Source organism: Acartia tonsa, chromosome 1 (assembly GCF_053477335.1).
Source record: "Acartia tonsa isolate MP-2025a chromosome 1, ASM5347733v1, whole genome shotgun sequence".
Taxonomy (NCBI): Eukaryota; Metazoa; Arthropoda; class Copepoda; order Calanoida; family Acartiidae; genus Acartia; species Acartia tonsa.
This window is the reverse complement of record NC_137260.1, coordinates 26,345,598-26,358,616: the sequence shown is the minus strand read 5'-3', so window position 1 is coordinate 26,358,616 and position 13,019 is coordinate 26,345,598. Positions and strand designations below refer to the sequence as shown.

The 13,019-nt window shown below is 31.6% G+C and overlaps 1 protein-coding gene across 1 annotated transcript; it reads right to left on the bottom strand.

The window, feature by feature from the left end:
• Positions 1 to 85: 85 nt before the first annotated feature.
• On the bottom strand, positions 86 to 12,551 carry LOC145326988 (pecanex-like protein 4). The gene is made up of 21 exons (XM_080170465.1): positions 12,491 to 12,551; positions 11,817 to 11,986; positions 11,020 to 11,369; positions 10,604 to 10,648; positions 9,850 to 9,906; positions 9,285 to 9,407; positions 8,914 to 9,022; positions 8,245 to 8,382; positions 7,348 to 7,428; positions 6,984 to 7,129; positions 6,001 to 6,056; positions 5,435 to 5,522; positions 5,014 to 5,107; positions 4,104 to 4,222; positions 3,648 to 3,804; positions 3,464 to 3,560; positions 2,873 to 2,921; positions 2,568 to 2,636; positions 1,110 to 1,217; positions 627 to 681; positions 86 to 198 (listed from the first exon to the last, which is right to left on the bottom strand). The coding sequence occupies exons 1-21, from the start codon at positions 12,508 to 12,510 to the stop codon at positions 155 to 157; spliced, it is 2,175 nt and encodes a 724-aa protein (XP_080026591.1). The 5' UTR covers positions 12,511 to 12,551; the 3' UTR covers positions 86 to 154.
• Between the last annotated feature and the right edge of the window lie 468 nt (positions 12,552 to 13,019).

The window sequence follows — 13,019 nt, the reverse complement described above, 5'->3', positions numbered from 1 at the left end:
TCTCTGTAGTCTTCCTAATGTGATGCTTTTAGACTTCATACAAATATATTATTTGTGTATTTATTTATATTTACATTAAAAAATAAACTTTAAAACAAATATTTATTTGGTTTTTTTGTACAAATTATAAATCTACATAAATTGATGATTTGTGTTAATAGTAGAAAGTTTTAGATTCAGAGGAATAAGCAGCATAACCTGAAATAAAAAATATCAAATGTTGTTAAGATCGAACAAATTTAATAAATTAAAATTAAATGGACTGATGAAAACCCCACCCTTAATATTAGATTTTACAGGGTACTATTCAGGCATAACAAATTAGTTGTTGTCCAAGTGTGATACGTCCTAACTGTGCAGAGTAATTAGTAGCACCTGTTTATGGGCCAAGATATTCTCACCTACTCTCTATATAAGTGTCACGTGCCAGACATAACATAAGAAGGTGCCATTTTAAACGTCTCTAGTTTGACGCTGTGTGGACCAGACTCGAACCCAATACCTCCCTGACAGCCAGCAGGCACGCAATCATTTACGCGCATGCCTCGGGTTTTATCTAGCAATACTCATGACTAAGACGATAAAATAATTTTTGTAGAGAAGTTTTGGTTGATAATGTGACATACCTAAAGGATAATTAGCTGCTTGTACAGTCAGGTTTCTTAGTACATGTTCTTCTGCCTAGGAAAAAAACACAAGTAATTTAAAAATTCAAAAACTTTTTCGATTTACCTCATTTTATAAGCGAAGCTTTTTTATAATTAGGGTCGGTTTATCCGTTCGTGGCGGATAGTTCTTAGTCAATAAAGGTATTTTAGAATAGTCATTCTGATTTTAAACTTTGCAAGATTATTCATGTAACAGGTATGATTTAAAAAAGCGTAGCAACTCTATAATTTATCAGAAAGTCCAACTGAAACATATAAAAAAGATTCTTAAAACAACTAGGTGCAAGACTGATATAATTAATATTCTACTAAAGTAAGCATATTTACATGCAGTATATCATAAAAATAGTGATTCTCTTATTAAAATTGTACTAGTAGCGCAATTATTGTATAGCTAGAATCTGTTTGTCTGTCCCCTCTTATATTTATAAAACAATTTACCTGTATACTATATCGTTCATCATCATCGTTGGTTAGATACAATAGTTCGAATGAAAGTGAGGCCCATAGTCCCCTCACTACGCTACTATTCAGTTTACCAACACTAGTCTAAATTAAATAAATGTAAGACAATAAATAAGGAAGAATTATATATAATATTTTTGTGCTACTAATAGCTCAAATGAAAGTGAGGCCCATAATACCCTCACTATGCTGTTATTCAATTTATCAACACTAGTCTAAATTAAATTAAGATAGACAATAAGGAAGAATCATTTATAATGTTTCTGTGCTACTAATAGCTCAAATGAGAGTGAAGCCCTTAGTCCTCTCAACCAACACTTGTCTAAAATGAATTAAGATCAGACAATATATAAAGTAGAGGGGTTTTGTTAGGTGTAATTATTATTGAGTTGCTGTACTACTCAAATGAGGCCTATAGTATTTAAAGCGACTGCACTGATCTCTTTACAATATTAAAGGAAGTTTAGTATTGGTTCAGGTTATTTTTTAGACTATTTCGCGAGGAAGTAGGTATGTCACCCATACTTCTTACAAGAAAAAACCTCTGACCCCTTCTTGGGGTGAAACCCATTGAGGCTATTAGGTTTTAAGTAACTTAATATAGAATAACTAAAGAATGTAATTTACTAAGTATATTTGCGATAACTTTTATTTAATGAAATCTTCCAATTTTTAACCTGTACAAAACGGCCTGCTTAATTGCTTCAAGATCCATGTCAGATCTATATAGGAAATAAATGTCTATAAACGAGCTCAAGTTTTCCAAGGACTATTCGTTGAAAACTCATAGTGCTCCAATAATCCATAATAAACTCTCATTGCCCAGAACGATAAGACCCATTATTTTACTTTATTAAAAAAAAATTCATTTTTTTCATTTCATGTTGCTATTTACATTATAATGAAGTATTTAATTTCTAATCATAAAAAAGAAAATTTAAATTTATGATATAATAAATTTAAGAAAACTCTGTTTTAAAAGAATTCGATTGTGGCGACACTTTGTGTGTTCAAATATTGAACTAAAATTGTAATCATATAATAAACCCTTTGGTGATGGTAATGTAAAGAAAAAAATATAATTTAAAAGATCTTTTTAAGATCATTTAAATTATTAAATATTTACTTCCGTTTAAATAGTAATGCCGGGTGAGGAAAATAGATTTATTGAGAAATAGATATGCATATAGAAAACTAGCCAATAGGGAGATAGTTATATCGAGCCAACTCTAGTATATCAATATTTAAGTGACATAAAAGATATATTATATTACTAACCTGACAATCTTGAAGTTTGAGTATGTGTGCTTGATAAAATTATATTACTAACCTGACAATCTTGAAGTTTAAGTATATGTGCTTTGTAAAATTATATTACTAACCTGACAATCTTGAAGTTTAAGTATATGTGCTTTGTAAAATTATATTACTAACCTGACAATCTTGAAGTTTTAGTATATGTGCTTTATAAAATTGTTGATTTGAATCTATACTCTCACTCTTCTAAACATATAAAATGAAAATAATTCAGACAATTCCACGAAGAAAACAAAGTTAAAAAAGAAATATAAAGCATATAGATAGCTAGACAATTTTAAGAATAAAAAATTCCTTTTCCTATGATTTTTTTATATCCTTGCGGCCTTATAAATTGAAATATACACAGAAACACATATTTTAAATTAAGACGCCCTGTAAAAAGTCACTGCTTTGACATTTTTTCCAACAAAAACGTTTACCTGTAAACTAAATATTTTTGGCACTTTGTTTAAAACACTCTCCTTCCACCTTAAAAATCATAAAAAAAATAAAATAATGATAACTATCAACAATTTTATTTTAGTTTTTAACATAATGAAAGCCTTGGTTAATTGGAGGCTAGATTGCAAGGAACATAATAAAACCTTATACAGTTAATAGATTAGGTCTGCAATATTATTTTATCAGGCCGCTCAAAAATATTTAAGTGTCACTTTTTCTATTCAATTAAGGCTGCTGAAATTATACATTTGATATCCTATATTGTAAAGCATTTATGATTCCATTCTGGTACCAGAAACAAAAATTATAACCAGGTTTGTATTTGGGATCTTATAACAGTAAATGGTAAGTTTTAGGGCTTGGCAGCCGTGACTAAGCATCAAACTTAAACACGTTAGAATTTGAATGAATAGAAGGACTGCCATATTTAGGCACGGTTTAGAATTTCATCTGATTTTTACCATTGTAAAAGGTTAATTTCCCTGAGGCTTACAGGCAGCTGACGCGCGGCTGCCGTGCACTGATAATTTTTGATAGTGGTTTGCAGTTAAACACAAAAATATAAACACCTTTGATCAGTTTGAGATCCCAGGTACCAATTCCATTTCAGATCCAGAAATTCTTCATAAAGCTCACTGTTATCCAATCTATCTATCACAGTTTTATCTAAATACAAAGTAATTATTAGTTTTTGAGAATATGATTAATTAATCAAAGAAAATTGTAAGGCTTTAAAAATGTTCATATGCCTACCCAAAGCTACTTTGAAAGCTGCTCTGTAAGCTTTTTGCGCTAAGGATTGTAGCTCATCTGGAATATTATTGAGGCCAACATCATGAAATGTTTTGTAAACAAATGAAGGTCCCATCATTTGGGATAACATCGCATGTCGTCCTCCTTTCCCATATACCTATAGATAACATACTTAGTAATAATTTGTGCTTAATTGATATTGTCTAATTTGTAGGTCACAATAAGACAATGCTAATTAATATCTTAATAATTTAACAGGAGGTGCATTAACTTTAACCTATTTTTTGACCAACAATTGCAAGGCGCCCTACCCTCCCCCCCTTTAATAATTTTAGTTTTTTGTAAAACATTCTTAGTTCCTGCGGACCCTTTCAATGTATATTAGTATAACATTAAATAAGCATCAAAAAGTTTGTTTTTGGTCAATTCGGATTTTGCATATTAAAAGGTATTAACCTGTTGAAAAAGATGATTAACCAAAACTTTGTATTGTCCAACAAATATATTACTCTTGTTTTTTAACTTCTCTTCTCGTTTCTCCAAACAATATTGGAAAAATCTTTCTGGAAATTCATCTAAAATGTGAATTATTTGTGCTATTAAACTATTTATACACTAGCGGCTGCGCCCCTAGATGCTAGGGGCTCTATATCAAAGGAATATGAAAGGGCAGAAAAATAGACTTAAACCATACCTACCCGGACTTTTTTTTAAAGATAAAATAGCCTAAAACCATTCCGCAACCTTTAAGTAGCTTCACTGTAAAGGAGGACCATATCGGTTCAGCGGTTAGCGAGATTCTTCGCTACAGACAAAAAAAAGCTTATTACTTTATATATTAGGATTTCAAAATTAGCGTTGGCCCGTCTGTCTGTTCGTCTGTACGTCCGTCCGTACGTAACAGATAGCGCTTTTCGTCAAAATAACTATTTAGAATAATCCTGTTTTTTTTCTAAATTTGCATGATGATTCCTGTAACAGTTAGCTACCATTTAGAAAGCCTAGCAACTCTATAATTGTGAACGAATATTTTTTTTTTGTTACTTCTTTTTAAATTATTTTATTTTAAATTTAGACCATTAGATAAACTAAACAATCATCAATTAAAATTATTCCCCAGGGAGGTAGTAGGGAACATTGTGCTGTAAATTACTCTGGTCTCTGGTACCCAAAGTTTTGTCTTATTCGTTGGCTCAAAAACTTTGGGTACTCTTACTAATTTTGATTGGTTAGTTAAAAACTAGAAGTATCCAAATGTTTCAACAAATAATTTTCATTCACAAAAGTGGAGATCTTGTTTACTATCGTTGGGGATTTAAATCGATTTATCGCCCATTGTCTTATCCCTTAAATCCCTGATTATTACCCATTGCAGCAACATGAGAACCAATATTTAGAATTTCCAACCAGGATTCGGGAAGTACAAATCTTTTCACCTCTGCCTCCAGATGCTCTGATTTCTAGACAAAATAAACAAATGCGTCAAATAATAGAGAAGCTCATCAACAGTAATTTAATAGATTAAAGCAAAAATGGCAAAAGCAAAATTTGGGTTTTATTTTATTTTGGGGGGGGGAGGGTAGATAAAAGCAGTTTACATCCCACCCCTTTGAACGTCATTGGTAAGTTTGTTTTACATTTCTGTAGAGTTTCATTTAAATTTTTACATTTTCAAAGTTTAACCTTTCCAATTTTTCCAATGTCATATTATCCTTTTTCAATTAAAACAAATATATCTTATTCTCAGAGTAGCTTTTACGCTAGAGTAAGTAAAAGTTAAAATTTACCTTTATTGGCGTTAAAAATGTGTTTTCAACATAAGATTTGGCTGTTAGTTTCTTATTGTCTGATTCATTTAAAATTCCAGGTAGTGCCCTAAAAAAGTTAATTGTGTTTTAAGTAGAAAATTAAATTTAATGTAGTATAACTAAAGTAAAGCATTTGACAAACCTTTCTTTTTGTCTCAAAGATCTTTACCCCGAGGGTAAAATCTTAGTGGGATTATTTGTACTCCCGTATTTTTTTTTTGGGGGGGGGGGGTAAAAATCCTCAAATTCACTCTAATTTAAATTATGCTATAGGCCCCCATATAGGGAGGGGGGACTAAATTAAGTATTTATTTTCAAAATTTTGGGATGGGCTTTGGGCACCTCTATGTTTGTTTAAAAGTTATCACCTTTAACTTTGAAATTTTCTTCAATTCTTTAAAATCAAATAATTTAAAAACTGAAGCTCTTTATAGTGCCAATGAGAGGCACACAAAACACAGGCTAAAATACATTTTAATTGGCCAATGGTAGGCCAGTATGACGTCATTTTGATAGGCACTATAAAAAGCTTCTTAAAAACTCACTGAGAATAAACAGCTGACAGTCTTCTGGCCTCTACTTCTGGTAACATAATACTTCCCTAAATAAGTCAAAGTTACAGGGTCTTCATTTCGATATCATGAAAGTTATAAAATTCATTTTTTATGTTGAAAGTTTTTTGTATGCGTCAAACCTTTCTTAAAAACAGTAATGTATGTTAGGGTGGGTCAATTTTGGAAATTTTTTTTCTGAGGCCAACGCGGGGATCTGCAAATGATTTGTATGAGTATAATACACCTATGGATGACGACCAGACATTTAATTGTATAGCTATTTGTAATTGGAGTCAAATTTTTTTTGAATCAGAACTATGGCTTCATGGTGCTTCTTGGAAAGGCATTGAGGAGTAGAATCAGGAACTTTTGACCGTTTCACAAAATCTCGTTCCTAGCCTGAGAAAATCTAAAAAACCTCTACAAATTAGACAATTCTCAATAAACCTTTAAAAATTGTGTTTTTTTAGTGATTTCTAAGGCTAGGAACGAGATATTTTGAAACGGATAAAAGTTCCTGATTCAGCTCCTCAAGGCCTTTCCAGGGAGCACCATGAAGCCATAGTTCTGATTCAAACAAAAATTTGAATGTCGTCTTTGCATATTAATAAGTAATGAAATATATTTTTTAGTGGTCGCGTTCTAAAACTCAATTTTTTTAAATTCTTTTTCGGTCAGAAATGTTTTTAAGGTTAATTTTATCTGTTGCATATCCCCTCTTTGTCTAATTCCGATATGAACAGGCCCTAATATATGTACCTTTTCATTACGTTTTTTACTATCGTCGATTATTATTGCTGATTAATTTATTATTTTTATGTTTTGCAAATCCTGTCATTAATACAGGATGACTATTAAAAAAATTACTATATTAGAGAGATTTCTAGAGCTATCTTGAATAATTTCTATAGGAAAGTGTATTATCATATTCTTTTTATCATTATCTTTATACCTTATCCTTGATTTTTTATTACCTTGCTTTCATTAAGAAACATTGTTCTTGTTTCTATATCATCTTCTAAATGATCAAAAACATCTGAATTAGATTCTAGTGTGTGAAGTGAGTCTCTGCGCTGTAGATATCTTGGGTTCTTTATGCTTGGCAGCCGTGGCCGTTCACCTTAAGATTAATATATCATAACTACAAAAATTCTTAAAAATTGGAATATGAAATTATTTTTACCCAACTGTAACCAACAACTAAATCAAATAATATTGGGTAATTACAGCAGATTTTTTTGTGATTTTGGTTAGTAGTAGAGACGGCTCTTTATCTGCCCCCCAAATATTGTTTTAGATTTTTTCGCTTGTTGGCTCTAACTTATTCCTAATTTTTACCTTTAGAATGGGCCCAAGTATCAGGACTGACAGGTGACAATGGTTTCAAGTTTGTTACTGGGGTGTTTTCTATACTCACATCTAAATGAAAATTGTATTGTCTGAAAAAAAATCTATGGAAGTTTGGGATGAAGGGAATAAGGGTATAGGTGTTACTTTTCCTCAAGTGCATAAAGTCTTCCCACCTTATTTTTAAAAGCGAAGCTTTTCTATAATTAGGGTCGGTCCGTCCGTCCGTCCAAGATAGTTAGCTTTTATTCGTTAATTTAGGCATGTTAGAATTATCCTATTGATTTTAAACTTTGCATGGTGATTCCTGTAGTAGTTAGGTACGATTTAGAAAGCGTAGCAACTCTATAATCGTTACCAGAATGTCCGTACGTCCATTTTAAACATGTTGATTTTTTACTTTTTTAATAACAATTTTTTATGTGATAAAAACATCAGATTGATCTGATTTTTTGATTACTGATTCCTATTACAATAAGGTACAATATTATGAGCAAAGCATCTCTATAATCAAGTATTAAAAATATAAGTATGTCCTTAAACAGAATTCTGTATTTAAGAAGTTTTGCAACAAATTTACGTATAATTTTGTCCAACCTTATATTTTCATAATTTGTATATTCAGTTCTGACACTCAACAAAAGTTAATGTTCGTCTGTCATATCGTTTCAGAGCTTCGCTTTTATGGATTCATTATAGAAGATTTTGTCTGTTAAAACTTGGGTGACGATTAATTTAATTTTCATATTTTAATCAAAGATTATATCAAATAATTGCACATATAGTTTGCATGTAAGATTTTATTCTTATTAAGTATGTATAAAGACCGACGCGTATTGGCAATGTTAATTTTCAGAGTAGCTTGACAACAAACAATAGTATTCATACCCTGTGAATTATCATTATTTGTCTGCACTTGAATGTGAATAGGAATGACAGCAGTTTTTTCTTCCGCGTCATTTTTGTCGGCAACTTTGTTTTCAGAGGGAGTTGCAGTAAAGGCAGGTTTCTCATCAATATAGTCAACTATGATTATTAATTAATTATTTTATTATTCATTTAGTATTTCATTTATGTAATATGTATATTTTTAAAATTGGTCAAAAAAGAAGTAAAGATAAGAACAAAATTCGGTTCTTTTCCTCAAAGTACTGGTAAAGCACTGAACCCTCCCCCTTATTTTAAAAATAATAAAGGGGGGGGGAATGCCTACTCCCTAACCATAACCCTGCGTAGCCAGTAACTTCGGTACTCTAACCCTGCGGGGTTACCAAGTATCCAATATAATTAAATCTAGCCGGAACAAAAATAAACAAACAAAATAAAAACTAACATCTTCCTCCTAATTCAAATTTATTTCAAGATAAGGGGGGAAAGGGAGGTTTCTGTGCTAAACAAGGCACTTTGGGGAAAAGGACCAAAATTGGATGATTTATTAATCCTATGAACATTAACTCTGACTAATGTATATCATGAACCTAATCAGTACATTAAAAACTTATAATATCTTAATGTTATTTCTGCTTCTTTGGATATCAAATTTAAATCGATTATTACCTAAAAACCAAATGAGTGCTTCAATGAAGGTCTCTGCAATATTATCAAGAGTTTGACTATAGTTGAGTAGAGTATTCAGTTGGTTTTGAGTATCTGAGTACATCTTTATCTAAAGTAAAATTCAATTCAAAATATACTCGAAATAGTAATTATAGAAATTTTGAAAAAAAACAAAAAACTTAAAGGTCATATCTTTTCTTTTGGAAAAAAAAATATTTGTATTGGGTGTAGCTATTTAAGAGGTTGGGGTTTCAACCTACCAGGAACCGTTTCACCGGTAGGTATATTCCTTGAAAAGCAGAGTCCAGTTAGCAAGATCTTAAGCTTCACCCGGACAGACAGACATCGTCCTACTTTGTATTATGCATAACCTGTATTTGAGTCCAGGGTTGAAGTGTATGAAGATAAAATTTATTTCTCCAACTTTTATTCTGGAAAGCAGAATCGAAGATGTCATCGATCCTGGTGGCCTCCAGGCTATGGCAGGAGGTTTCCTAAACAAGAAATAATAGGTCAAATATCCTATGATAGCCCCTTACCTATAGAAATTATATAAAACTAAGGACACACTAATTACTAGACTAGCCTAAAAAATTTACAGGATTTTAACTATTATCAAATTTAGGCTAAAGATAAGAATAATTATAAGAATTTTAAGTGAAGTTGTCAAATTAGGGCGAAAATAAATAATAAAGAGGGTGGCAAGTCACATTCACCAGAAGATTTTTAAAAAATATAATGTTGCAACACCTGCACGTGCACACTAATTATCAATGATAAGGCAACAATTCGCAGCCAAGTATTACTATTTGTACAACCTGCAGCCTAAGTGGCTTATTGCTGCAATATGTAGCAGCAACCAAAGACTAGCTGCAGCCGTAATTTTTTTTCAAAGGTCTTCAGCCGCAGCTTATCCACCTCCTTATTGTAACTAACCTGTAATTCCAATCCTTTCATGCTCAGCTTCATATATCTGTTTCCCAATTCATCAACCTAAAATTATATTTTATTAATAACGAATCATTAACGGAGCATTAAATTTCAGTTGTTTATTTATCCAAGGAGGGAGGGGACTCTGAGTTGTTTATTTCACTACTCCCCAAAGTTTTATGATAAAGTTCTCTTTTTGATTGGCTAGTTCATTAAGTTGAGAGTCACTGTCCAAACGTTTAACCACTAATTGTAATCTACAGAAGGAGTAATTTTGTGTTTCATTATTGGGGATATACATCAATATTAGGCCAGTGTCTTATCCCTTTAGATCCCTAGATATATCTTTGTTTAGAACTTACTTTTATGATTATTGTATGACTATTATTTTCCAAATTGGACTGTAAATTGTAATGGTCTCATAAGTTAGCTCATTAACTGGCTTTAAAACTTGTGGGCTTATAAAGTCTTGATTGGGTTGAACGAAAACAGTAAAAGTGTCTGACTATGACGTCAGAAAAAATTAACAATTAACCAATGAGAAGCCAGTATTTACAATGGTAAAATATATAGCGGCCTCTCATTGGTTAATTGTTAATTTTTTTTGACGTCATAGTCAGACACTTTTACTGTTTTCGGTTGAACTAATGAACAAACTAGCAAAACCCAAACTTTTTCACTATAATTTTGTTTATTACAATTGGGAATGTAAATCATTACTAATTAAAATCTCTGTTTATTATCTTTTTTAAAGAATTACCTGGATCCAAATAATTCTATCATCATGTCTAAGGAGAAGTATATCCTGATAGCAAAGAAAAAAACTTTTAATAACAGACTCTTCTTTTTGGTAGTGAAGCTCCTCTATGACTTCAAATGTCAGTCCGTTATTTCGTTTTCCTCGTTGAAAGTTAGGTTTCTTGTATCTTAACTCAGTTGTTATATGACAAGGTTTTTTTTTAATTCTCTTACGATGATTTACTCTGAATCTCTCTAACTTATCTTATCCATCCATTTTTTTTATTCTTGTTCAATTATATATTTTATTCTTATTTACATGTTATATCAATAGAACTGATGCGAAAAAGTATTAAATACTAGCTTTTAATTTCAAAGTGTTTTTTTTCTTTCCTGGGGTTGAATTATGCCAAGTCCACCAGTCCTTATAGTATTAACAACAGTACTAAGTATCTCCTCACAACTCTCCTCATAGTAAATACTATCTTCAGATGCAGAGCTAGATCCTTCTACAAATATAATAGTATTAACAACAGTACTAAGTATCTCTTCACAACTCTCCTCATAGTAAATACTATCTTCAGAAGCAGAGCTAGATCCTTCTACAAATATAATAGTATTAACAACAGTACTAAGTATCTCTTCACAACTCTCCTCATAGTAAATACTATCTTCAGAAGCAGAGCTAGATCCTTCTACAAATATAATAGTATTAACAACAGTACTAAGTATCTCTTCACAACTCTCCTCATAGTAAATACTATCTTCAGAAGCAGAGCTAGATCCTTCTACAAATATAATAGTATTAACAACAGTACTAAGTATCTCTTCACAACTCTCCTCATAGTGAATACTATCTTCAGAAGCAGAGCTGATCCTTCTACAAATAAAATATTTAATAATTTAGAATACTGAAGTAGTCAGATATATGTATGTGTGAATGTCTTCACTTCGGTGGATAGGAACCGGTTCTCATCCATACGAAAAAACTATGTCTAGCATCGTATTATATCCAGCTTTCTACGAATATAAAAATGTACAATAATAAGATTAAAACCAGTTTTTTAGCCCGTGCCTTCGGCACCTCGGTGCTAAAAAACTGGTTTTAATCTTATAATTGTACATTCTATATTCGAGGAAAGCCGTTTATAATACGATGAAAGAAATAACTATTCTTATTTTTATACATTGATGACACACAAACAACCTGGATGATTAATACTTTGTGATTATACCTGTGTTGAACGGCCAGAAGCCAGAAGGTCGAGGAAATGAGAGAAAGAATATTGGCAGAGAGAATAGGGGGAGGACCGGAGCACTAACCACGGAGGCTGCAACAACAATGACTATAACCAAAGGTAGGGCAATCAGGTTGAGGTGTAGCAATACAGGAGCATATGGACGCCTAGAACAAATAAAACATTGTTTCAATTTATCTGCTTGTCAAATAAATAAAATAAAAATATGTAGTTCCATTGATGAGGCTACAAAACATAATTAAATCTTAAGAATGGAATTAAGCCTTGATATGTATTACGTTATAGGACAAAAGAAATTAAAAACCGATTTACATTTGAGAGTTTGTCTCTAAACTTATAACTTTGTATTTAAGGATGTCAGTCTGTCTTAGTGTGTATCTGCTCTAGCTTAAGATCTCGCTATCCGCTGAATAAATATGCTTCTCCTTTAAAGTGAAGCTTCTTATATGTCCCGGTTATATAAGTTGTTTTTTGGTAGAGGAAAATTCCACCCTCCTGAAAGAATTCGCCTCTGAAAAAAAGTCCCCTCCTCCCAAAAAACAACCATTTTTCTATTTTTGTAGGGTCAACTTACCCTCACCTCCCTTTCCTTAAGTGACCCCAGAAGCCTCTAGGTGCATCATCGCTAGTGTATGATAATTTGATATTACCTGGATGCTCTATCCTCCATTGCAGTTAGGGCAATTACAGAACAAAAATACAGATTGTTAACCACCTTGTAAATGACCAATTTTATATATTTTAAGGCTAGTAGACATATACTTTAAAAGATTATCCTTATACAAAAGTAACAGGATGTCACTAAGCGCTAGACGGATTTGGTTCTATATTTAAGCATTTGGGAGAAAGGTACTTTCATCCTTTCAAGAAAAAATTCTCTTTTAATTAAACTACCTAAAAGTATTAGAATTCAAAGTTAGAACTATAATTCAGTGAAAATTATTAAATAATTGTATTTTTAAAATTGCATAAAGATGCAATTTCTTTTGAATTATTCAAATTTGTTGAAATAAAAGTATGTATTTAAATTGACCATCCCTGTCCCAGCCTATCCAGAATAAAACTGATGATGAGCAGGATTTGTAGAGGACTAGTTCCATCAGGTACTGTTATTAAACTGCTGGGAATAGGTACAGCTGAAATGTATCATATTATTAGAATATTAAAATTCACGAAAAG

What these genes read in the sequence shown, in the direction of transcription:
- LOC145326988 (XM_080170465.1), bottom strand. Translation starts at nt 12,510, where the DNA reads ATGGAGGATAGAGCATCCAG. An exon ending in ATGGAGGATAGAGCATCCAG is followed by an intron (nt 11,987 to 12,490) that starts GTAATATCAAAT and finishes TATTTGTTCTAG; the next exon opens with GCGTCCATATGCTCCTGTAT. An exon ending in AGCTTTCAAAGTAGCTTTGG is followed by an intron (nt 3,561 to 3,647) that starts GTAGGCATATGA and finishes CTTTGTATTTAG; the next exon opens with ATAAAACTGTGATAGATAGA.